This window comes from Rhinolophus sinicus, linkage group LG09, assembly GCF_036562045.2.
Source record: "Rhinolophus sinicus isolate RSC01 linkage group LG09, ASM3656204v1, whole genome shotgun sequence".
NCBI lineage: Eukaryota > Metazoa > Chordata > Mammalia > Chiroptera > Rhinolophidae > Rhinolophus > Rhinolophus sinicus.
Window position 1 is genome coordinate 83,697,965 of NC_133758.1, and position 27,729 is coordinate 83,725,693.

The 27,729-nt window shown below is 36.0% G+C and overlaps 1 protein-coding gene across 5 annotated transcripts in view; it reads left to right on the plus strand.

The window, feature by feature from the left end:
- ANKIB1 (ankyrin repeat and IBR domain containing 1) overlaps nucleotides 1-27,729 on the plus strand; it is a 116,849-nt gene that overhangs the window by 74,863 nt on the left and 14,257 nt on the right. For all 5 annotated transcript variants that reach the window (XM_019716684.2, XM_019716708.2, XM_019716702.2 and 2 more), the window contains 4 exons: nucleotides 6,593-6,737; nucleotides 8,199-8,365; nucleotides 15,081-15,169; nucleotides 22,275-22,405. In XM_019716684.2, the coding sequence (XP_019572243.2) occupies nucleotides 6,593-6,737; nucleotides 8,199-8,365; nucleotides 15,081-15,169; nucleotides 22,275-22,405 (532 nt within the window). The remainder of the gene's footprint in view (nucleotides 1-6,592; nucleotides 6,738-8,198; nucleotides 8,366-15,080; nucleotides 15,170-22,274; nucleotides 22,406-27,729) is intronic.

Below are 27,729 nucleotides of genomic sequence, written 5' to 3' on the forward strand. Positions count from 1 at the left end.
ACATAAATCTACTGACTGATGACCTAAGCGAAGCATGTCATTGCTATTTAAGGAAATCTTAAAATTTTCAAGCTATTCTTTTTCATGGAGTGCTGGGTACAAGTGTAGGGTGCTGGAGAACAAACACTGCGTTGGGTGAGAGAGCAAGAATACGAGCACATTTTCTATTGTATTTTTAAACAACTTTGTTGGGGTCTAATTGACATACAATAAACCACATTTTTAAAATAAATGATTTGATAAGTTTGGACATTTGTATACCATACCACAAGCAAGATTATGAAAATATCCATCACCCCCAAAAGTTTCCTCATTTCTCCTTGAAATCCCACCTGCCCTTCTCTCTCTGCCTTGCTCTTGTCCCTCCCCAACACCCGCTCCCTCCATCTGTAGACAACCACTGATCTTCGTTTTGTCACTGGTTTCGTTCTGAGTACATTTTCTTTATCTATTTTCCAAATCAGGGTAGGAGGCAAAATTTCATTTAGAAGGGAAAAAATACCACTCTAAAAACAGTAAGAATAAATAAGAATATCTAGTTGAGATATTCTTATTTGGCTAAGAAATTCTTATCTGGCTAAGAAAGCATAGACTAATACTCTACTCAGAGTCTAATTAGTAGGATCAAATCAGTACAGTTGATGCTGGAAAACTGATTGGCAAGGGCCAGAGCTGACAACCCAAAGCAAACTTTGACTTAGTTCTGGATGCAGAAAATCTTCCACAGGTACTTTTCTTTAGCTTAAAATTGTTAACTATATTGTATTTGGAAGTGTTATCGGGGTTCTACCAAGTTTGCGACTGTTGACCTTACTTTCTATGTCAAAACTGAACCACCACCACTACCCACCCACCCACCCACCCACCCGCAACCCCACGCCCAGGACTTACTGAAATTTTTTTGAACTTCCTTGACCTTCCTCACCTAACTTCTGTCACAGGAACCATCTCCCATACTCATCACAGAGTAGTCTTCAGAAGTTTATGGTAAGATTTAAATTTGAAAGATCTAATTATTGTTTTCCATGGTACCTTATCAGCCTGCCTAAGATTCTCCTCCCCACTCCTGCCTGGTAGTTCTTGCCAAATCAAGTACCAGTAAAACAAGTGTTAGTTTGGGTGATTCATATGTTGATAAAGCCATTTTTAGATTAATTACAGTCTTTCCATATTTTATAGGCACATATTAAGAAACTCATCTTTCTAAGAAGCAAGGGAGAATTTTTTAAAGGTCCTTAGATAATTTGAAAACATCTCAATTTATTTTATGCTTCCCTACCCCCTTATCTCATCAGTCCAGCCAGATGCTTTGAAGGATCTATGCCAAGAGGGAAATTAAATGAAAGGGAAGTTACTATTTTTTACCCAGCCTGGAATATCCTTCCTGCTACTTATTAGTTGTTGAATTAGTTAAGTGATAACCTCCCTGCTTCAATTTTCTAATTTATATCATTTTGATAATAGTAAATACTTCATAGGATTATTGTCAGTTTATTGTTAAATGGCTTAATATATGTAATATATGCTTAATATATGTAATATATGCTTAGAACAAGGCCTGGCACATACTCATAGTAACGACTCAATGAATGTTAATTATTATCATCTTCCTAAGCATGGAAATAAGCAGAGAGAACCTATCTGTCATATAATCTATGAAGCTGACCTACAAGATAAAAGTATGAGTAAAGTTTGCCCCAGATTTCTTTTACTAACACTCATCAACTCCATGTTATGTGTATAAATTTAGTGGGAAATTTTTTCTTGATAAGGATTAATAGCATGGCTCACAGAGAAATGACCCTACCTTCAATGAGGTCTTCTGAGTTCTGTCATTTAATTCCCCAGAGATAACTAATCCTTCTCTGATGTGTTTAGAATACATAAAATTTAAAACATCTTCATATACCAGGTGTGCCAAAAAAATGTATAGATGTATAGATGGAAAAGAGAGAAGTATATTAATAGTCTATTGAGATAAGTGTGGATATTATTTGATATACATCAAAACTCAACAAGTGGTAGTTTCTTTTTTTTTTCCAAGTCAAGTTGTTATCCTTTCATTGTTAGTTGTGGAGGGTGCCATTCAGCTTCAAGTTGTTGTCCTTTCAGTCTTAGTTGTGGAGGGCGCAGCTCAGCTCCAGGTCCAGTTGCCGTTGCTAGTTGCAGGGGCGCAGCCCACCATCCCTTGAAGGAGTCGAACCGGCAACCTTGTGGTTGAGAGGATGCGTTCCAACCAGCTGAGCCATCCGGTAGCTCAGCAGCAGCTCAGCTCAACGTGCTGTGTTCAATCTTAGTTGCAGGGGGCAGAGCCCACCATCCCTTGCAGGACTCGAGGACTTGAACTGGCAGCCTTGTGATTGAGAGCCCACTGGCCCATGTGGGAATCGAACCGGCAGCTTTCAGAGTTAGGAGCATAGAGCTCTAACCGCCTGAGCCATAGGGCTGGCCCGGGAGTTTCTTAATGGTTAGTTGCAATGTAAATTCTGAAACCATATTAATAGATTTTTTTGTACTCTTACATTAAAATTCATTGGTCTATCTTGTACTTTTAATAGCTGTTTTACTAATGTGTTATTTTGTAACATCATTTGGAAAATATTGGTTCACTGTGTTATTCAGATCTTCCAATGTTAACATTTCCCTATACATAAATATAGTATAAAAAAAAAATCACATTAGTTAATATCACCACCAATCTCATCAGAAAAGTGTCAGTATTGAGAAGTTGTCAAGCTCACAATAGCAGATAAAAATTTTTCAAAATTCTAATTTTTATCTGAAGGCTTGAACTTCATCATTGGCAACAAATACCATCAACTTATTTTCCTTGACATGACAAGTATATGGACTTCATTTTCAAAAAAAAGTCTACCATATACCTAAATCTGAATAATTATTGTTTGTAGTCTCTCTTTCAAATAAAAATAGTGTTCCATGATAAAAGTGGGTAGATCTGCTTGTAACTTGAACAATTTTCTAAGTGCTTTCCTTGAGATGACCAGCATGCTTTGCTATTCAGCAGAAGTTCATTATGCTTACTTCCATTTCTTTGCACAGAATGCCTAAAATAGGTGTGTTCATGGGCTAAGATTTAATAAAATTAAATGATAAAATTATTAGTCATTAATAATCATCTTTATTACTCCATCAAAGACATTCTTAAATGAAATTGGCTTTTTTTTAATTAGAAAATAATTTGAACTTTAGTAGTGATGAAAATCCAACACATTAAAGCATTTGAAATACAAATAAAATAGTCTTGAGAACAAAATTTATGATAATAAATGCATACACTCAAGCTGAAAATCAATGATCTAAGCATTTCAAGAAACAAGAAAATGAAGAATAAATTAAAATAAGATAAAGTAAAAGGAAGAAAATAACAGTAGCAAATCTGGCTTATTTTTCCTTAACTGTAAGTATAGAGCAGTGAAGAGTACAAAGTTTACTAGTGTAGTTCTAGTGCCACTGCCATGATTCATGCTAAGGCATCAGCAGTTTTAACCAAAAAGTAAACAAAGTCTTAATACCATTTTGAAGGTAGTTCTGAGCTCGTAAAGCCCCTGGAAAGTCTCAGAATACTCACAGATCCACAGATCACACTCAGTACTGCTGCTGTATAGCATTTTCCCTGAATGCTTTGTCCACCCTTACCTCTGCCAAATTGTTTTTCCTGACACAAATAGCTTTTCCTGTATTATTTGAGTAATACAAATAATTTTTTACTAGTAACTAAGGTGCAGAATACCCTTCTTTTGGAATACATCAGTTTTGTGGAGTCTGTATGGTTTTAAATCGTATTGAAAATAGAGGGGAAGATTTTAAACATGTTGAATTTAAAATGCCTATGGGACATTTAAACCATCATGCTTTGCTATTTAAACAAAAATATTGTGTGTGTAATCAAGATCTATAGCTAAGGGGGGTGTTCTGGGCTTTAAATTTCAGAGTCATTAGCATATATGTGGTAGTTTATGTTAGAGGTATTTAGATTACCCAGGAAGAGTGTATGGAATGGGAAGGGGAGGGTTGTGACATGAAAACCCTCGGGAACAGTAATATACAAGTGATCAGGAGAGTAAAAGGCAGTACTAAAAAAGATGGACAAGGAACAACCGGAGGTAAGAGAATACCAGGGAAAAAAATACAAAAGTCCTGGGAGCCAGAGAGGAGAGAATCTGTAAAAAGGAGCTGTTCAGCAGTGTCCAGTGCTCTAGAAAAGTCAAAGCAAATAAAAACTGAGAAGTTTTGACTAGTTTGGGCTCATGGGCAGTCTTAATGTCCTTGCTGAGAGCAGCCATTCAATGAGGAGGTGATAAAAGCCAGAATGTTGCAGGTTCAGAAGTGAATGGTATAGATGTGAAGAAGCAATGACAGATCATCATTAACTATTTAGCCAGGAAACTTTGGGAAGGAAAGGAAACTGAAACTAAAAAGGGTCATTTGGTTGAAAAAGGTTTTCAGGATAGGAAAAACTTGAGCATGTTTATTGTGCCAAGGATAAGATCCATGACAGACAGACAGATAGGTGGGAAGACAAAGGTAGCTAAGAAATGGCTAGGTTGGAGGTGTGGTAGGGAGGGTACTAAGAGTGGACTGTTTTCTCTGAATTGCCAAGATGAGACTGGAGGAAGGAGAAGGAGCTGAGAGAGCAGAGGTGATAAAGTCTCAATAAGATGGAATTTTAAGTGCAGTGGAATTAAGAGACTGAAGAAAGAAGATACTGTAGGCGGTGGAATAATCAAGCTGCTGTGTATCAACCCCAAAAAGTACTTATTACTATCTCCATTTTACCGATAGTGAAACTGAGGCGCAGAACAGTTAAAATAAAATTTTTTAAAGATCATATAACTTGGGCCGGCCTGGTGGCTCAGGTGGTTGGAGCTCCATGCTCCTAACTCCGAGGGCTGCTGGTTTGATTCCCACATGGTCCAGTGGGCTCTCAACCACAAGGTTGCCAGTTCAATTCCTCGAGTCCCGCAAGGGATGGTGGGCAGCGCCCCCTTCAACTAAGATTGAACACGGCACCTTGAGCTGAGCTGCCGCTGAGCTGCCGGATGGCTCAGTTGGTTGGAGTGCATCCTCTCAATCACAAGGTTGCCGGTTCGACTCCCACAAGGGATGGTGGGCTGCACCCCCTGCAACTAGCAACGGCAACTGGACCTGGAGCTGAGCTGCACCCTCCACAACTAAGACTGAAAGAACAACTTGGAGCTGAATGGCACTTGGAAGTACACACTGTTCCCCAATAAAGTCCTGTTCCCCTTCCCCAATTAAAAAAAAAAAAAAAAAAATCTTAAAAAAAAAAAAATAAATAAAGATCATATAACTTGCTAGTGGGAGTCCTGGAATTCTCTAAGTCAAAATTCTGTTCTTAACCACTTAATTCACCTTGGGCTCGATTCCTGCCCCTTTCTAGGATGGCTTTTCCCCACTGCCTCAACTAGTATGCCTAGAATAGGACATGAAACTCATTTTAATAGTCACCTAAATTAAATATAAGCAGAAATCCTTTTCTTCAAAGAGTTGTGCTACCGTATTTTGACATGTATAATGCCCCAATTATTTTGCCTAAATTTGTGAGGGAAAAATTAGGATGTGCATTATATATGTATGGGTAGTACTAATTTCGTATCTATATAAATGTTTTCAATTCTTTTATTTATGATTATGAGTTAAAAGTATAACTCTAGAAACCAATAATGATATCCTATGCAAAATAATACCCTGGAATACAATAATCGATTTTGTTGAACTTACGACAACTTGTAACAACAAAGAGTTTTTGGCCTTCTATGATGTGTAAATATCGTAAATTTGTTACCAGTACATAAAATTTCTTGTACCATAATATGTTAAATAACTGCTGAAATTCCTTTATAATACAAAAAACAAGTACCTAAATGTAAACAAATAAAAATTTGAATTAAAAAAATTAAAACAAAAGATTATTTCCCTGAAAGTTTGGGGCAAAAACGTGGGTACATTATACAGGGGGGCGCATTATACACAGCAAAATATGGTATATTCCAATGCCACCCCAAAATCTCTTGAATTATCCATGATTTAATTCTGTATAGTCGCGCTCTTTTATTTAAAGGTAGAGAATACTGAGAATTGAACCTTTCTAAATTTTTAGTGTTATTTAAATTTTTCTGAATTTTTAATGTTAAAAATACATTGTTTCAAATTTTTAGAGAGGGTGAAGCAAAACAGAAACGTAAAGATATATAAAACATAAATACCTGTGCTGCCAAAAAAATGTATATACATGACGTGTATTCATCTTTTGTTATCAGTATATATTATTACAATTGTAATACAGTTTTTTCCTTTCTTAAAATATATATACATTTTTTTGGCACTCTCTGTGTATGTGTATATATAATGAATGGTTCAACAGATAATAAGTGTACAATAATGTTTGTGAATTATATGACTCAATGTATTATAATTGATATTCTACAGTGTTCGTTGGTGTTAGTTTGATTATATTCTAACAGAAAATTCAGCATAAAGAAAAAGATTCTTAGAATGTGTAAATAAATTACATCTTTGCCTTTTTTCTGTCAATTGGTAATTTTAATAGGTTTTTGAATCTGAAAATTCAAGAAGGTGAAGCTCACAACATTTTCTGTCCTGCGTATGATTGTTTCCAACTTGTACCTGTGGATATCATAGAAAGTGTAGTTTCTAAGGAGATGGACAAACGATACCTACAGTTTGATATTAAGGTACACTGCCAGTTATGTCTGACTTCTGTAACTTTAATTTTATGAAACCTATACAATAGATTTTATTTAATATTTTTGTTTTATTTTTGAAAATATAAAATAATGGACTCTGACTTTTGTCTGTCACAAAAATTGCATAAAGGAATGGTAGCATTAATTAAAATTTTAAGGTAAAGCATTATTTTATAATTAAAGAAGTGAAAGTGAAAAGCTAAAGTAATTACAAAAAAACTATTGCTCAGAACTGTTTACTGATTTTTGCCTGTTGTATTTTTACACCTGATCAAAATAATGTTCAAAATAGTACCTATTTTAAGTTTAACAAAGGACATTATAGTTTACATTCCTAAATATAAATATTTAGAAATAAAGATTATTAACAGAAATGTATGGAATTTTTTTAGTTTCAAGTAATAGTTTCATATAATGACTTATTCTATTTATTGCATCTTTTTTTCCTATCTTTATTTTCATTCAGGAGTTATTGAGAAGTGTATGCAAGTTACTTTCTTTTTTGTGTGATTTAAAAGTTACATTTTAACTGTCTTGTGCAGATTTTTTTTTGTAGTCTAAACCCATAATGTATGGACTTGTAAAAAAAAGTCCTACTATTTCTTTAATATAGGAAGCATCATAATATTGATTTTTATGTATTATTAGGATGCCATTTAGAAATTTAGTGTTGTAATGCAACTAATAATCACATATAAGATTCTATTTATAGTTACGTTCCATCAGAAAAGTGGCACAGTGTATGAGAAAACATTTTTAAATTGCGCATTTTCAGTGTCAATAATTGCATTTTTACTTTATCATCATCTACCTGATTTTTAGATTAAAGAAAAAAATTTTAAAGTGATGTCATTACTTGGTAATAACCACTTTTTTCCTTCTTACTACATAAGTTGTTTCATGATTTCACTTATATGTGAAATCTAAAGGTCAAAGCAAATGCGCAAGCAAAACAAAACACAAACAGACTGATAGATACAGAGAACAAGCTGATAGTTGGCAGAGGGGTGAAGGGTGGAGGGATGGGTAAAAAAGGCGAAGAGCACTAAGAGTAGAAATTGCTAGTTATATATTAATTAAGTCACAAAGATATAATGTACAGCATAGGAAATGTAGTGAATCAAATTGTAATAACTTTTTACAGTGACAGAAGGTTATTAGAATTGTCATTGTGATCACTTCGTAAGTTATGTAGATGTCAAATCACTATGTTGTACATCTGAAACTAATATAATAGTGTATGTCAACAATACTTTTTTTTAAAAAAGTTGTTTCTTACTATCCAATACTATTTTAAGTATTTCTTGATACTGACTACTCCTTGTTGTTATATTTTACTTTTTTTTTTTTTTTTGGCTTTAAAGTAAATTCACATAGGAACACACTCTATATTATTAGAATTTAGAGTTAAAATATTTTTTGTTGTCTTTTTTATTGCTGTTTAAACAGGCCTTTGTTGAAAACAATCCTGCCATTAAATGGTGTCCTACTCCAGGCTGTGAAAGAGCAGTCAGACTAACAAAGCAAGGGTCAAATACATCTGGGTCCGATACACTCAGCTTCCCCTTGCTCAGAGCTCCTGCTGTGGACTGTGGAAAAGGACACCTCTTCTGCTGGTCAGTACAAGACAAACTGGAATCACCCTAATCGCCTTTCTAATAGATTTTAACGATAATTGGTTCCTTGAATCAGGCCTTTAAATTGTAATGTGTTTGATACCATTCTTATTAGTTAAAAAATGTGTAGTGAGTAGTAATAGTTTATATTTACTGTGTGCTTGATGTGTGCCAGGCCCCGTGCCAAATATCATATATTAAAATCTCCCAACAACGCTATGAGTTGAGCACTATTATATATCCATTTTACAGATAAAGAAACTCGGGAACAGAGAAGTTGAACAGGGTTATACAGCTAGGAAATGGCAGAAATGGGATTACAGCCCAGCTTTGTTTGATTCCAGAGCCCATGCACTTGAACTCTAATACCAAATTGCTGACCATAGATTAGAAAATGTTTAGTTTCACTTTTTTTTCTTAAAATAGAAATCTCTAGAAGTGACTCTTAATCAGAGATGCCCAGAATTACTAAAACAGCTTTTCCTAACTTTCATCCCAGGCCCCAGCAAGTGAGATTTCGATTTAATAGGTTTTGGAGTGGGCTTCCAAAAAAGAAAGGTCTTAGGTGATTATAATGCACAATCCTAGTTAGGAATGACTTTGTGTGTCTTATGTTTTGTTTGATATCCAGTGCCTGGTAAGTACTCAGTCAGTCAGAGCTGATGATAAACCAATAATGGATATACTATGTAACTGTGTATATGTGTGTCTGATCCCAGCATTCTACTTTATTCAGAGTAGATTCAATGATAATTAACTTTCGTTTTAGTTAATGATCAAAAAAAAGAAATAGTATTCTACTTTTTGCTCATTTACAGATTTATCACATATGCAAGGATCCATCCACTTTAGATTAATGTAAAACTCAACTCTTTACTTCCCTACTTATCAGAAACCAAAATCACATTATAGCAGTGCTCGATAGTAAAAAGGCACATTTATGGAAATATCCCTACCCTAAAAAGTCTGTTTCTTGCCCTCATCGTCATTATCATTAGCTAAAAATATTTCTTGAACTACCAATCTACATATAGCACAGAACTCTAGGTTAGGTGTCATCAAACTACTGTGTGTGCCAATTTTTGAAAATAAAGTTTTACTGCAATATAGCCACATTCTTAATTTTACATTCTGAGCTTCCTTCTCTTCTTCCTATAGTATAAGAGCTTTGTCTATAATCAGAAATTCTAAAAATTAAAGAATTTCTAATTAGAATTTTGCTGCCTTTATCTAGTGTCTTAAAGAGAAGCAAAATCTGCTTCATGCAAAAGGAAGTTTTGCAAGAGAGATCTTTATAAAATAAAGGCATGTGATTCTGGGTTTGCTTCTTTCTTTCCCCCAAAGCTCTAAAGATATTCTCTAAAGATGATTACAAAACCCACAAGATATGGCAATAGTCATATCTTCTTTTTAAGAACTGCCTGTGACAGAATCAGTTTAGTTACCCTAGGAGATGTCTGTCTTGATATAACTGAATTCATTGTTAGGAAGGAAGGTGGGAATAAATATTCCCTTCCCACCACAGGATAGCTCTCTCTATTGTAACTTGTTCACCAACCGGTTCTGAGCCAGTAATAACTACCTTGAATGCTTTCTCTCCCTAGCCTGCATAAGTGCCATTTATCTGATCTTGACAGTATTATCCCTAGACAGTGTTTAAAACCTGGTGGACTCTCATTTGAGCCGATGATGTTCTCCCCTCTGTTTCTCTTTTTATTAAATAGAATATGCTACTATGTAACTTCTTTCCCCTCTGAACTGACAGTCTTTTTTTCTCTGAGATAGCTCTTCAAAGATTTGTTGTCAACAGTACTTCTTTGGTACCAAAATCTTAATCTGTGAGAAGAATTCAAAATTAACCTGACAGGGTAGTCATTTCTCTCTTGTATCACCTCAGAATGTTCCTGACCCCTTTAATCACCAATATCTCCATTGAAAAACTGAGAAACTTACTTGGAATTTATCTCTTCTAAATCCATAGATAAACATATTTTAGAGTTACTCACTAAAATTGACTGGCAAGAATATTCTAAATAATAATATGGTGGGGAGGGAGTTTAATATCTCATCCAGCTGTGGAGCATTTATTGAAATTATGCAAAGCCTTTAAAATCGTGTCACCACCACCACGAAACCAATTTGAACCCCTGATAGGAAGGTTTGAATGATAGTGATGCACCTGGTGAGAAATCAGTGTTACGTTTCTAGTCCTCTTGAGTTTCCAGTGAATTGGATTACAGTGTGCAGACTTGTCAACTATTTGGGAAAACTTTGAAAGTGAATGTCTTTGTATTAAAATTGTCATCAACTCATTCTATTTTCTGTCAATATCCAGGATAAGGATTCTGAAAACTCCCTTGTTAGGATCATGAATCTTGATCAAATTAAAGCAGTAGTTTCATGCTCCATCTTCTCCGTAGACCTCACAGGCAAAGGGTCTCTTTAAAAGCCCTCCGGACAAAATAAATGAAGTTGTCCTTGTTTGTGGATCTAATAATGGAGTCACATCTGCTCTTGCAAAATCAGAGTCTTAAACCCTTAGCTTAATAGTCTGGCTCTGGAAAAAAAGATTTTTCCAGACTAGCAGTATTCAGCTATTTAAGTATCAGAGTCCTGCCAACTTGCAGAACATTCCCCAACTCTTTCTAGGCCAGGAATGAAAACATGATGCTGTGTATTTGGTAGAGATCAATCCTAAAACCCTGTTTAAATATCCACTCTATACAAAGTAGCATAATCATCTAAATAAATAGAGGTTTCCCCTGCTATCCTATGAGACCTTTCATAAGCCGAAATGGCACAAAGTGAAGAAACAAGTTACCATTAATTTACATGGAAAAGTTTTGATCGTTCCAGACCCAAAAATAACCTATGTAATCATACAAAATAATACATAAAACCTAAAATAACACTGACATATACCCACTCTTAGCAGTGGCACTCTTGCTGCTCCGGCTGCACGCTGCCTCTACAAATGGCTCGCCACAAAACAAATGCTGAACACTATTTTCACTCTTTGTCTTTTTTCGTTTTTCTGCCAACAAATAGTTGTGCATATTGACAGATTTTCAAGGAAAGAGCCGTCCCTTGATCTCTTGATATTATTTAATCATTGTATTTGGACAGGGTTAAGGATTTTAGGTTAGACTACATTTTTTTGTCCTTTATAATTTCTTACCAGGTACCTTTTTTCCTGAATGAACCCACTCTATTGGTATCTCTAAATTTCAGTTGACTATACCAAAATTCCCTTCCCATCCATGAGCTTTTAGTGACAATTTGAAGTGCAGTCTCAACAATAGGTACCAGGTTGGTTAGAATACTTGTCACCAGCCATTGGTGTCTTGGTTAAAACTGTCTTCGGGAATTTAGCTTTCCAGTTTTCTGCAGAACATTCCAGTATGTTAATAGCTCTCAGAATAATCTCTCTCCCTAGACATGGAATAATCTAGATTATCAATCACCTATTAGGTCGGTCACATTGTTATTACTATACTTTGAGGAATGGCAGCCTCTAGCTCTTTCTTATTTACAGTCCTTGAGCTAGCTTCTTTTTATACCCACTCTTAGCATTTGCACTGGAAACTAGTAGAAACTGTGCCAACCAGTTATAACACCCAGACGTGCTCCTGCTGCTGGGGCTAGCTCCTGAGGAAGCAGCACGTCCGTTTCCTCCTGTGAGGTTCTGGAAAAGGAAACCTTCTGTTGCTGTCTAATGCGACACAACCCAGGGAATCAAGCTCACTGATAGCACTTACGGCCTTTTGAAGAAGTGGCATTTATTTTTTCAGGCTTTATTTGAAAACAATGGGCTTTTTTTCCCCCCTTGATTATTTTCTTCGTTCTGTCCGAAAAAATGTTCTAACATTGGAACCTGTCATACTGGTAGTGATTCTACTAGGGGAAAAAATATTGAATGTGCTGATTAATTTCCAGGAGGAAAAAAATCTTAAAAACTTAATGGAAATAATTTGTTTCATTGACTTCATTTGCTTTGTTTTGGGTACTACAGATATATAAAGCTATTTTACACCCTATTTTTTTTAAATGAGTCATGAGAAAAAGAGATTCTGTATTCCTGCATATATTCTCAAACACCATATGGAAACACTGTTCCTAGATCTGTGGCATGTTTCTAACTCTAGTGTGTGGTAGTATATGTGCCAAATTAAAATTAACAGTTATCACAGATATCCCTTACATTTCTGGAAAGCAGAGTTGATTTTAACATGTACTAAAGTGAATCTAATATAGCTACTTCAGTTTTTAATCAACCCGATATTTTTTTGAATGACTGTTAAGTTTACCACTAAGTTACTAAGGAACGCTATAAAACGGCATTTATAGAAAAGATTTCCCAAATGCCAGATTTGGTGATTTTTCAGGAATTTAAATTTTTCTGGAATTTGAAGATGCTAAATTACTCTTTAAAAGTAATTAGTGCTTTTGTTTTTTCTTTAAACCATTTTTTAAGTATACAATTCAGTGGTATTAAGTAAATACATAATGTTGTGTAATCATCACCCCTGTCTATTTTCAGAACTTTTCATCATCCCAAACAAAAATTCTGTAGCTATTAAACAATAACTTCCCATCCTCCCTCCCCTTCAGCCACTGGTAACCACCAATCTCCTTTTCTCTCTATCTATGAATCCCCCTATTCTAAATATATAAGTGGAATCATACACTATTTGTCCTTTAGTGTCTGGCTTATTTTACTTGGATTAATGTCTCAAGATTCATCCACATTGTAGCATTTATCAGATTTCATTCCTTTACATGGCTGACTAATATTCCATTGTGTGTGTACATACCACATTTTGTTTATTCATCTGTCAATGGACACTTGGGTTGTTGCCATCTTTTGGCTGTTGTGAATAATACTGTTACGAACATTGGTATTAAAATTTGAGTCCTTGTTTTTAATTCTTTTAGGTAAACACCTAGGAGTGAAATTGCTAGATCATGTGATAATTCTCTGTTTAACACTTTGAGAACCCACCAAACTATTACCCAAAGCAGCTACATAGTTTTACTTCTACCAGCAATGCACAAGGGTTCCTCTTTTTCTACATCCTCCCCAACACTTGTTATCTTTCATTTTATTAATAGTAGCCTTCCTAATGGGTATGAAATAGAATTGATATGTTTATAATATAGTGAAATGTTACTTCTTAGTTCATGAGATTCTCCGAGTCAGTAGGTGTGTCTTAACAAACTTAAACTTTGCAAATATGATCTTTGTTTAAAATGATGATGATGATGATGACGATGACGACAACACCTATAGATTTGAGTTTTTCTCCCCTCAAAATGATATTTTGATATTAACTTTAGTAATCACCTTTGTACTACAGAATACAGCGTCATACTGAATTAGATACTGAATTAAAGTGAGTAATTTGTAAAGATTTAGGCCTTTTTTAATGTTTGATTTTTACATAGCTATAGAAAGAATTTATAATTAAGTCAAATGATAAATTGATATATTTTTAATTATGTAAATAAAAATCTGCCAAATTCCAATGAAACAGTAAATTGAGATTTAAAACACTCAAAAGTAAATTAGGGCCAGCCTGGTGGCTCAGGCAGTTAGAGCTCCGTGCTCCTAACTCCGAAGGCTGCCAGTTCGATTCCCACATGGGCCAGTGGGCTCTCAACCACAAGGTTGCCAGTTAAATTCCTCGAGTCCCGCAAGGGATGGTGGGCTCTGCCTCCTGCAACTAAGATTGAACACAGCACCTTGAGCTGAGCTGCCTCCCGGATGACTCAGTTGTTGGTTGGAGCGCGGGCTGTCAACCACAAGGTTGCTAGTTCAATTCCTCGAGTCCCGCAAGGGATGGTGGGCAGCGCCCCCTGCAGCTAAGATTGAACATGGCACCTTGAGCTGAGCTGCTGCTGAGCTCCCGGATGGCTCAGTGGGTTGGAGCATGTCCTCTCAACCACAAGGTTGCCGGTTCGACTCCCGCAAGGGATGGTGGGCTGTGTGCCCCCTGCAACTAGAAAACAGCAACTGGACCTGGAGCTGAGCTGCGCCCTCCACAACTAAGACTGAAACGACAACAACTTGAAGCTGAACAAAACCCTCCACAACTAAGACTGAAAGGGCAACAACTTGACTTGGAAAAAAGTCCTGGAAGTACACACTGTTTCCCAATAAAGTCCTGTTCCCCTTCCCCCAATAAAATCTTAAAAAAAAAAAAAAAGTAAATTAGATTGCCTTAGATGTTACTTGGGGATTCAGAGGTGAAAGTAATGACAACAATGTGATATAAAATAGTACTTCTCAAACTTCAAGGGGCCTGCTCTTCTACATGTTGAACACACTCCTGGGCAAAGCAGTGCTGTTCGCCAGGGGAACACTGTTTGGGCTACAAGAATTGAAAGTGTTTGTGAGGTCAGAACTGAATAGATAAAACTATTTTATAGCTCTTTAAGGCCTGCAGAACTAAATTATGAATAGCAGGGAATCTATTTGGAACTTTGAAAAATGTGTAAATGAATACACTGATGAAAAACAAAAAACAACTGACCTGGGGGTACCAAGCTTTGGAACCACATTTTCAATTCATCTATTGAAATGCTTCATCTCTCAGTAGTTACTGTGCCTCAGTTTTCTCAACTTTGCAGTTGGAAGAGTACTTACCACCTCTCCTTTTACCTTGATGCTGCTGAAGAATGTTTTTAAATTGCTTTTTCCATGTTTCCTCTCTAGGGAGTGCCTTGGTGAAGCACACGAGCCTTGCGACTGCCAAACATGGAAAAATTGGCTGCAAAAAATAACTGAAATGAAACCAGAAGAACGTAAGAGGAATTTTAGACAGTAGCTATGCTACATATTTCTAATAGCATTCAAGAGCTAATGTCATATTTCTCAGAAGCTTTATTTAGGAAGTGTTCAATTTTGTTCATACTAGATTCCCCTTTTTTAACATCCACTCCTTCAACCAACGTCCTTTGAGATTACAGGTTTTTACAAGAAGGACTCATACACAAGTTCCATGTTTTCAACTGACGTATTTTCCAGCCTAAGGGATCCCATGTAGGGCCTCGTCCTACAGCCCTTCCCTTTTATCCTGGTGTGGGCCAGCCAACTTCTCTATTTTTGTATGATCTGTAGTAAGAGGAAGCTGCTTATTTCCCTGGAAGCTTCCAGTGGAAGATAAGACAAGTTGATTGCTTGCTAATCTGTAGATTTACTTATATTAAATGTCATGTCTATAACTATTTTCACTAAGACTTCTGTAAATGCATTATCTCTGTTCATCCTCACAGAAATCTTAGGAGATTTATGTTAATAATCCCATTTTACAGATGAGGAAATTAACATTTAGATTGGGTTGAGTGACACAGGACAGGTGCCTGGTAAATAGAATGGGTTTAAATTAGCCTTCCTAATAGGAATTCCTGTATTTAACAAGTAAATGTCTCTGCTTTCTAAAAATTTTTTATCTCCTGAAATGTTTGTTTTATGACAACTGCTTTCTTTCAAATTAATATAAATGAAAATCAATTTAGTTTTTTTCCTTCACTTTGTAGATAATAGAGTTAGATTGAGGTATTGCAAATCAGGATTAAGAATTCACTCAGTGAATCCACACTTATTATGAGCAAAGTACATGATAAAGATGCCAGTCTTCAAAGAGTGCAGAGGCTAGAAGGGAAACAGTCAGATAACTACAGTATCATATGACAACTAGTACAGTTGAGTAAAGATGAGAGTACAAAAACAAGAACTGAACCAGATTGGGAAGGGGGGGTGTCAAAGAATCTTCCTGAAGGCAGTGAGACATTAATTGAGTTAACATATCTGCAGAGACAGACATGTGGTAGGTATGTATTCCTGTCAGCAGCTGAAGTGATGCTGGGAGACATGGCTGGCAGCCGGGAGACCCTACAGGCTTATGTTGAGTCGGGCAGTACACAATTGCCTGAGAGCTGGTCCTCAGCATTGCAGATTTACAAGAATCATTTTGTGCACTGACTCAAGATTATTCAGTCCCATGGAGAAGACACTGCTATGTAAATCAGAATGCCAGTTTATTAATTGATAATGAGAGAGATCCCTTTCACATAATGAGAACGCTCATGTCCCATATCCAGGAGTAAAGGGAAGTGGATAATCTTAGGATGTTTTATAATGAGGTCTGATTAAATATTTTATCTGATACTTTCATCATTCAATCAACAGATATTTTTTTGAGTACCTGCTATGTGCTAGGCACCTCCCAAATCAAAAACGCCTGTATAGATTGTCCTTGTTCCCTAGGCCCATCATGTCTGTCTCTTGAAAGCCAGATAATGTTTGCCATTGCTCTCTGGACACCCACCCATTTTCCCTCTTCTGACACGTGAGGGTCTGTACATGTGTGAGTTCCATGAGTAGATGACTGCCATTGCCTACAGCACCTTTAAACATGACCGGACGATTGGATTTTGCTTTCTTTTCCTGCTTCTGACACCTAGAGACATCTGTTTCTATTAGAGATGGTTTGCTATTGTCCACATACCTACATGTCTATGGAATTTAAAGTTAAGATCCATGGGGGAAAATTGTAAGAGATGGGGCTGGAAAGGTAGGTGTTGCCAGATTGGGAGGATTCTTGCCAAATTGTTACTATCCTAATAACAGAATAAGTCATAGAATGCATTGTTTAAAGTAGGGAAGTGGCATTACCAGAGATGTTTTTATCGAGATAGACGACTAAGAATGGTAGACTGAAAGAGAGGCAGACCAAAAGTAGGAGGGTGAATTTTTTACTTTGTGTCAGAGGGTGGATCTTGATATCACCAGCCAACTTAGGAAATTTAGTAAAAGAGTAACTTTCAGGGAAAAATTAGTTTTGTTGTGGACATTTTGAACTGGAGGTACTTGCAGGACATACATGTGATGTTAGAAGTTGTCTGCAGCTCAGAAGGGATGCTGAGAAAACTTAGGAATAATGTACTGCTTTTAAATGATGTCTTCATTATTTAGTTAACATTTTTGAGTGCTACCTTTTGTTAGAATACAGAAATAAGATGCCCTCTATGTTCTTGAAATGTACATTTTAGAGATGGGGACAGCTATATACGAACATAAGAAAAAAGAGCATTATAAATGCTGTGAGAGAACAGTGTTCCCGTGGTACATTGTGAGGGAGGGGAGGGGCAAAGGAGGAGGAGGTCAGTTATCTCTAGGAGAGGGTTAGAAAAAGCGTTATGAAAGCATTGATGTGTAAGCCATGTCTTGATAGCTGATAGATGTTCTTCACAGACCCCAGAATAGGAAGGGCATTCCCGGCATAGGGTAAAGTAGGGCTGTGAAACAGCATGTTACATTCAAGATCTGCAGACAGTTCAGTACAACCAGTGCGAAGGAAGATGCGGTGAGAGATGAGACTGCACAGGCAGAAGTCCAAATCAGGTTGGAGGGACGGGTTAGCTGCTCAAAGGTCTGACTGTCCTGAGACACTGAAAAGGAGGTTTGACTAGGAGTGGTAAAACTAAAGGCACTTACTTAGAAAGATCACTCAGGTGGAAGTATGAGTGATGAATTAGGGACTATTGAAATACTAGGTAAGAATGCTGTTTTTGAGCAACTTCCGCATGTCCAGGTGAGTGGGTATGAGGCCTTGAACAAGACAGAGGCAGCAGTGAGGGTAGGAGAGGAGAGGTGTGTACCAGAGATTTAAGATGTCATATTAAGTTGAAAATCTAGTGTACTTACTAGTTGCCTAAAAGAGTTAATGTACCACAAGAATTAGTTAGTACAGTATGTTAGTTAATTATTTAGTAGAAAATAGCCAGAAGAGTCTGATTTGAGATGTAAAGCAAGTATTTTGAAATGGGTGATTGTTTTTAGTTATCCTTTACCATTGGAAAATTGGATTAGTCATTCCATAACCACTGATAAGTTTTTACCAAGAAGAGAGAGGTAGAATGGTCTGTCCAGTAAGTACAGATTATTGGTGGCACTGTGCCAGAATATCCTTGCACATGACAGTGAGCCTGATAATGAAGAGGGAAAAGAAATAGAACTAGAAAGTGGTATACATGGTGTATATGCATGGTTACTTCTGGGGGCCAGAGATAGGAAGACTTCAAATTAAAAGTTCCAAATAGGGTTTTAATTCAGAAACATGGAGGAACTTGAGAAAATTGGATAAGAGGCAAGAGACTGAGGACACCTGAGAAGTTGTCTCCCAGAGAAGGAGTCAAAGCCAAAACTGCAGAGAAAGTTCCTGGTGAGTTTACGTATCACTTTGGCTTGTGGTCACGTATCTTTGGCATAAACATTTTCAACCAGACTCAGAGATTCATGAGAAAGGTTTCTCCTTTATGCCCATTTTTCCAAAGTCTTTGAATTATGAGACTCAAAAGGAGCAACAAAATCTAATTAATGAAAAAAGCATTAGAAAATATACTGAAATCAGTTCAAAGAATTAATTCCATGTAAATATTCAAATACTGTTTTTAAGCACTGAAACTGCCTTTATTGTATCTAATCATTAAAGCAAAAAGCGGAATGATTATATTTTCTGTAAATGGCGGTTAATTTATAAATTGATTTTATTTTTCTTATTACATAGTAAGTGATTATTGAATAAAATTTAAGTAGTCTTTTAAAGAATTCACTCTTTAAAAGCAAATTCAGTCTTTATTTTCATTTGAGTGCATGTTGACTCTAATAGGTCTTACATTCTGTTATACGCTAATGCTTAATTAAATGAAGTTAATATATCTTACAAAGAGAACTAAGCACTCTAGATTATAAAGAAAAGAAGATCAAGATATGATACACGTAACTGAAGTGAATGGAGAAGTATGGAAGTCAGTAGGTGTGAAGAAGACTCACCAGGTAGATTAAGAGAGCTAAGGGATTGCAGGCATGGAGAACAGTGTGTATAAAGTGCAGCTATATGAAATAATCATGTTCAGAGAAGTGGGAGTGAAGGCATTTTTGCCAGCACAAGTTTTTGTTGCAATAATAGTCATTTCCTGAACATGATTTACTTCATGCAATCCACTAGAATGCGGTTAGAAACCAGCATTCTCTCTCAGGGTGGGAGGAAAAAAACTGTTGTGTTGCAGGCCACACAGCTGCTTTGTTTTAATGGCTTTGTGCTTTATTTATTACAACAATGGACAATAAAGGTCATAAGAATATGTGAGAGCTTCTGAGCTAAAAATATTGTTGCTGCTGAAGGGAGGAGAAAGGCCGCTACTTCTCCCCCTCCTTTCCCCTCCCCCAGTGGAAATAACTTGGGTTTAATGGAATGAAGGGTAAGAGGGCCCGGAAGCCGAACAGACCTCACCCAGCTTCCCCAGCCTGTCTCAAAGGTTATGCGCTTGATACTGGCATTTCACATCTGTTTAGCCACCCCTGGGGCAAGGAAGTTGGGGTGGGAGGAACCCAGCTCAGAAGGAGGATTCCAAAATATCCCCTCTTATCTCCCCCAGGTGGGGGGCTAAGAGGCACGAAGGCACTGGCTGCCCTCCCTTTCTGCAGTTGTCCCCAGGGCCAGGCCCATGGCACTGACCAAGGGCCTGCCCCCTAGCGGTGAGACTCTAAGTCTGTGAGTCTGAGGAGTGATGTCCTAGGTGGGCAGAGGCAGAGGGTCCTGCTCTGTTCCGTTGGGCCAGGTCCTCAGCTGGGCCCACGGGCTGGTGAGTTCTCTCTGAAGGAGTCCTTGAGGGTGCTGAGTTTGTAGAAGCTCCAGGCAGGAATGCAGACCATGGAGGACAGCCAGGAGGCAGCCCAGGGCATCTCCCCACCCTTGTAAGTCAGCAGGGTGTACTTGATCAGGGAGAAGAGGCAGGTGGCCATAGCCACACAGAGGGACTCATGATGGCCACGAACAGGAGGCACTGTAGTTGAAGAGCTGAAACACGTACATACCACCCTCACTCGGCCACCTTCGATGGTCACTCCATGTTCTTGGGACATGAAGCCCAGGATGGAGACGATGGCAGACCCGGCCACAAAGCTGGTGCTGCTGTTGAGGAAGCAGAGAGTGATCAAAAGGCCACTACTTGCAAACAAAAGTTAGACATTTGCACTCGGTGCATAGGTTTTGTAGCAACACCCTTGTAAGCGGCATTACCTCCCAGCTTGACCTTAATGGCCGTGAGTACAGAAAGTTCTTTCTGAAACTCCTGTTTTCCACCAATTATCTCAGAATTTTCTCCACTAACTCCCTAATCAAACATCTTACACCAAGTGGGTTTAGAACTAGAGTGGAGTCTGATCAGTTCTTTGCTGCTCGTTTCCCTTTGCTATGTAGGATTTAAAACCAAGGCTTTCCAGTCCAGCAGTAGCTGCTGTACTGCTGACACAAATTTAAGTAGGTAGGTACTCAGGGTTCCTTATGGTGAGGCAGCCCCACTCCTCCACTGCTCGGCTCCATCAGAGGGCCCTAGTCTCCGCCCTTCCAGTTCATACACAGAGCCACTTCCCGGGCACCAGTCAGCCCAAACCTTTGCCCCCTTTCCCTCTCCAGGGACTTAGGTCTGGGGGTTGGGTAACTTTTCCTTTTAAATTTCAAAACTCAAAGAGTTTCATTTCTCCCGTTTTCAACATTAAGACTAATCCCTTACCCCACCCTTCTGAGAGTATCTACATGTAATCAGGGCCTTGATTGGATGGACCACTTTCAGTGATTCCAAAGTGATTTTTGGACAGCTCTTTCAGTAAAGAAAACACAGGCCTTCCCTGCACATAGACGTAGAAATTAAGAAACTTGATTGCTGATACTCTTGCAAAAAAAAAATAGAATTTTAATTGTGCATCTAAAACTCTCACCAGCCCCTAACTCCACTGGGGGTTGGGGCGCGGGTAAAGTTTATAGAACGTAAGATTTAAGAATCTTTTAAAACCGTGGCATTCCTTAAGATTGCAGATCTCACATAGTAGAATAAATTGAGTCTAAGATGATGAAGAGTAAGTTTGGTGTGGGAATACGCGGTGGGAGAGGCTTGCCAGGTAGTCACTGGCCACATCATGAAGGGTTTTGTATTCTTTGCTAAAGCAATTTGACTTTATTTTGTAGTCAGTAATAGTCAGTAGGGAGCAACTAAAAGATTCACAGCAGCTTTGTATTTTAAAGAGATCACTGTTCAGGCTGTATTGTGGGAGTTGGGAACAGGGAGAAGAAGCTGGGAAAATAGGTTGGTTTTCTGTGTTTTAATTGTCTAGGCAAGAGGTGTGGAAGACACTAGCTAAAGCAATAAGAGTTGAAAATGGAGAGGAAACAGGTATGAAAAAGAGGTAGAATCAACAGGACATGGTGGGTGAGGGAAAGAGAAGGGTGTCTTAAGATCATGCTCTGCCTGGATTGACTCTGGGAAGCTGATCGTATCATTTACCAGGGCAGGGGAGAGAGGAGCAGGTTTGGGGGCAGTGATCAATTTAGTTTAGACATGTCGTTGGATTCATTTTTAGCTTATCTGAAATAATCGTGGGTTAAAAAGACGTTGATATTTCAATATAATTTTCATGTTTTTTACTAGGAGGAAAACTTTCTGCCAATTATGTTTTCAACTGACCTATTTCAGAAGTTATTGTCTAAAATATCCATTCTTTCTATAATTTTCTTTGATCCAATAGTTATTTTAAGCAGTTAATAACATAATGCGCTTTTTTTAACTTTGGTTTTTGTTTCTTCTCCAGTTTATTCAGACACGGCTTTAGGAAGAAATTTCCTTTAAATCAGATTTCATAAAGAGCTTTTGATATACGGCTCCTTATTCTTTAGCCATGCTATTCAGAATGAAGCAGTTTAAAAAAACTTTGCCATAGAGCCTAGTGGGAAAATAAATATATGATTAAAATTGAGAGACAACCTGCAAAGAAAACTTTGGGATTTTTTTCCCCCGCAGTTGTACACTAAATTATTTATTTTTTGTGTTTGTGCTTAATATCCCACAGTTGTGGGAGTTAGTGAAGCTTATGAGGATGCCGCCAATTGTCTCTGGTTGTTAACTAACTCCAAGCCTTGTGCTAACTGTAAGTCTCCAATACAGAAGAATGAGGGATGCAATCACATGCAATGTGCTAAGGTAAGAAGTTAAAGAGGATTTTGGATGCTTTGCATTTAGAATCTTAATTTGCTTGTTAATCCAAGAAGAAGTGTTCTAAGCATAAAAGTCTTTTTCAGTTTCAGATGGATTCTAGGAGACTGCATTCTACATTCTTTGTTGAATAACATAAATGTTAATTTATATTATGAAATTTTACACTCAGAGTGAATGTTAAAAATAGGAGTAAGGATTCAGTGGTATTTGGCCAGAAGATCAGAAATGCCTGAATCCTTTCCTGCCATTTACTTCCCCCAGTGAGGATCCTGAGATAGTTTTACACATACATAAATAATAATATTAAATGATAGAGCTCTGCTACCTTATATAGATCTCTTGCAAAGCTGATTTTGGAGCACATAGCTTGGACTCAAGGCCCAAGCCAGGCCCCAAGCAATCCCCCAAGTTCATATCTAAATCTAAATCTTGGCACATATATATACACACACACACACACACACACACACACACACACACATATATATTTATATCTGTATAATAAAGGTACCCAAAGCAGTAGTCAGACTTTAGGTCTGTTAATGAAATGATCAATTAAATAAATAATTCATTACTATATTAAAAATGAAAAGGCTAATGAAGATCTACTTGGCTGAAAAATAATATAAATAACTACTATTAGAAGGATACCCTCCTGACTTAATTGCATAGAAAGAAACTGCCATATTTAAAACAAATATTCTGGAATTAGATTAATAATATTTTATTAATCCATGCCTACATTTATGAACATATTTATTTTAAAATTGTAATGGTATTCCAATTTTTTTCTTTTTATTGGAAGTGCCATATATATAAAAATTAATTATTAAAAATTATTGAGAGTTCAATGTAAGTTTTGTAATTTAGGATGAGAAAGAAACCCAACTAGTTAAGAAGATTCCAATAACATATATCAACATCTCCTCTCTAAGTATTACTTGATTTTTAACCTTGAAGCCAATCATCATTATTATTATGACTTTAAAAATAATGGCAGTTACCAGATGATATTTGCAAGCATATATTACTATAAAATTAACATAAATGAATTGGCTCAGTGAGGCAGCAATAATGACCTCCTAAGAGACAAGAAGAAAAACCTATTATATCATTATGAGCAAAATGCTCAAAACTGCTTATTAGTTTGACTGATTAGGCCAAAATTACTTATTTGTGGTTTTATTTCCAACATCCATATTAGTTTATTCTTGAAAAATCTCAGATAGACTACATAGATGTGAAAAGAAATACAGGTTGACCATAAAAATCAGCAGTTGGGCTACTAACAAAGAGGCAGGATCCAACATTACCTTTATTTTCTTCGTAGCACTTACCAGTAGCAAGTACTCGATCAACATGTATTCAGTGAGTGAACATTTTCATGAATTAATCAGACTAATGATATAAGGTAATTTAAACAGATTTTGCTTAAGCTTCTGTTGCATTTAAAAGAAACATTTACTTACGTACTACGTAAGTATAGTAGTCTTGTTTAATATACCATGTAAAAGTATTTGTGTTGAACAAAGAAACCTGACAAGTAATTTTTTTGTACTTTTTCATTTTGCTTTTTATAAATTTAAGTATAGTTAGCATACAGTATTAATTAGTTTCAGGTGTACAATATAGTGATTCAACATTTCTATACCTTACAATGTAATCACCACACTAAGTCTAGTATTCATCTGTCACCATGCAAACTTATCACAGTATTATTGACTATATGCTCTTTGACAGGTAATTCTTATGACATAGAAGAAGAGATCTAGAAAGTAATGGGCTTCCTACAGAAAAATTTTATACTGTTAGATTTTTTTTAAAATGAAGGTGGAACAACAGGTCGTGTGTAATTGAATTCATGCTCTAACACAATGACTAAATCATAATATACTTTTATTAATGCCTCAGAGTTGATTATGATTAAGTAGACAGTTTTTACTTTCTGAAATGAAATTGTTAAACATTTTTTAAATGATAAATTTGGCCCTATAAATAACACTCTTTATTGTATTCATTACCCTCTAGATAATTTTCATGACACTATTTAAATTTTTCATTCTTACACATTTTAAGTCACTTAGAAATTTTCTTCATCTGTATAAAACTATGTGCTACAACTGAAAAATAAAAATCATTCAAGTACTATATTCTTTTTATTACCATAGCTTGTAAAATTTGGTTGTTTTGTAGAAAGTCTTCTCACTAATTTTAAGAGATCAATAAAACTGTACTGAAGGGGACTTATAGCAAATCAGGCACAAAGTTTGCTTATACTAGGCAACAAAAGAACTTGCAAAAGACTTGAAACATGTCCACAATTTATTGTATAAGTACGTTTGTGAAGGGACATATGAGTACAGAAACTTGAATTCAGCTTTCTGTTCATAACAAATCACATAAAGAAAAAAAATAGTAAAAATATGGAAGACTTAACATAATCTGTAAGGTATAGCTGATTGCTGTGTATTCAAACTCCATATCTTGAAAATATGGAGTACGTCATCTTTCCAAATACCCATGGAACAGTCACAAAATGTAAACATTGATCATCAAAGGAAATCTCAGTAGTATTCCAGAAAATAGAAATACTGTAAGCAACATTGTCTAGTCATAATAGAATAAAGTAGAAATGAATAATAAGGTTACAAAAGCCCTTTTCATTTGGGAATTTTAAATCTCTCAAACTGCAGAGAAAAAAAGGAAATTAAAGAATTTCTAGGAAACTGGATAATGAAAATACTATTTTAGCAGAAACTGAGGGCTATAGCTAAAGCAATGCTCAGAAATGTACGTAGCCTTATTTACTTTAAACAATACAAAATAAGGAATGAATTAAGGATGTGATTTAAATAGAAAAAATGAACAAAACCAGGAGGAAATATTTTTTAAAAATCCAGAAATTAGTGAATTAAAAATTGAAAAACAATACAACTAATAAATAAATCCAAAGAATGATTTTCTGAAGAAAAAAATAAGATAAACCACTAAGCTTACATAAGAAAAAGGGAGTAGGAGAGTTCAAATACACGGTATAAGAAATAAGGGAAATAATAAACAAAGCAAACTGAAATAATAAGAGATAACTTTGCTCAACTCTTGCACCTAAATTTGAACTTGGCTTTGAATTGGATTGATTTTCTAAAAAATATATAATTTATTAAAACTGACCCTAGAAGAGATATCCAAACAAACCTATTTCCATAGAAGAAAGATTGTTTCAGGGATCTCCCCCCTTTAAAGCAATAGGCCCTGACAGTTTCACAACAGAATTTTATCAGACCTTGAAAATAATAGATAATTCCAATGCAATTTAAACTGTTTCCGGTAGTTAATTAAAAATAAATAAATAAAAGCAAACTTTCAAATTTTTATACGGTGAGTGGAACCTTTATACTAGCACATGACAAGATTATTAAAATTAAAAGAAAACTGTAGATCGATCTTACTTAAGAATAACAATGTATAAGTCCTATTAAGATATTGGAAGCAGGAGATACGACAGATATTGATAAATATCAGCCAAGAGAGTACATTAAAAAGTAATTGACTGTCAATTATATATCACTAAAAAAATTTTTAAATAAAAAATAGAGTGACCATATGGGGTTTATTCCAGGAATACGAGAGTGGTTTGATATTTTAAAAGCTATTGCTTGTACCTCATCATATAGTAGATCCATTGAGAAAAATCATACAATTTCTGTAGAAGCTAAAAAGTCATTTGACAAAAAATCAACAACCATTCTTTATAAGACACTCAAAGAAATAGGAATAGATGAAATCTTCCTTAGTATGATAAAAAGAAATCTACCTCAATCCAAAAGTTAGCATATTTACTGAGGAAGCTAGAGGCTGTCTCACTAAAATCAAGAATAAGGTAAGGATGCTGCTGTCCATCACAAATACTATTAACATTGGACTGGAGATACCAGTCAATATAATTAGACAATAGAAAGAAATTGGAGATGTAAAAATTACAAACAAGATGATAAAATTACCATTTTTTTTTTGTAGACAGAATGATTGCATACCCACAGAAAACCCACAGAAAATCAACTGAAAAACTACTAACAATATTCAACTATCTAGCAGATTATAAAATTGATATGTAGAAAGTACTAGCCTTCATGTATACCAACAATATCCAGATAGAATATATACTAAAAGAGATTTTATCTTGAAAGAAACTTAGGTAATATACATGACTTACATGAAGAAAATTTTAAGACCCCTATCTGCAGGACACAAAAGATGACAAACAAATGGAAAGATAACAAAGTTCTTGGATAGAAAGATGCCAACAAAAATACCATCAGATTTTGTTTCTGTATCTAGATAAACCAATTAATTTGTGGAAAAACAAATTAAGACTAACTAGGAAAACTCTGAAAAAGAGCAGTGAGAAGGACCTAGCAATGTCAAATAATAAGCCATATTATATAGGCTCAGTAATTAAAACAGCGTGGTGCTGGCACACGAAACTATAGATCAATGAATCAGACAAGAAAGAAAGCCCAGAAAATAGACACAGATACATGGGAGTTTAATATGTGGTAGAAACGGCATTTCCAACCAGTGGATAAATCTGGACTGTTCAATAAATGTATTGAGACAACTGGACAGCTGTGTGGGGAAAAATAAAGTTGAATTCATACTATATATTGCATACCGAGATAAATCCTAAACAGCTCAAAAATTTTAATTTTTAAAAAAATAAACCATAAAAGTACCAGAAGAAAACATAGACTTGGAGTGGGAAGATCTTTCTGACTCAAACTCCATAAGCATAAAAAAAAGTGGGGCTACATTTTTATACCGGAATGCTCATTTTTTGGCATTGTTTGCTCAGTTTGGTGATTAAGAAAGTGACTATTTCTAAAAAAAATGAGAAACAGGTTTTATGTCAGCAGTTCTAAGAGACCTTTTAAACTTGCTCCCAGTTTTAAAACCAATTTGTCAAAGTCACCGGACGTTTTCCTTTCTCATAGACTAGTGGAGCTTTATAAACCAAAGTAAGATTGCCATGCACTTGAAAAATGAAACATTTATCAGTATCCATTTTTATAATTTGGAAAGAATATCCTACTATTATTTTTAAAGATTCCTTGAGATGACTTCATAATACTATGACTTACATTTTAATTTACCTTTATAAGCAATAATTTTAAACTACTTTCACATCTCTACATAGTGCAGATGAAGTGCAGAGGAAACATAAAAAAGAGGGTGTGTCTTTAAGATTTGTTCCTGGTCACACACACAGGCAGGGATTGGTCAGTCTCTACAAATTGATAAATTAGAAATCA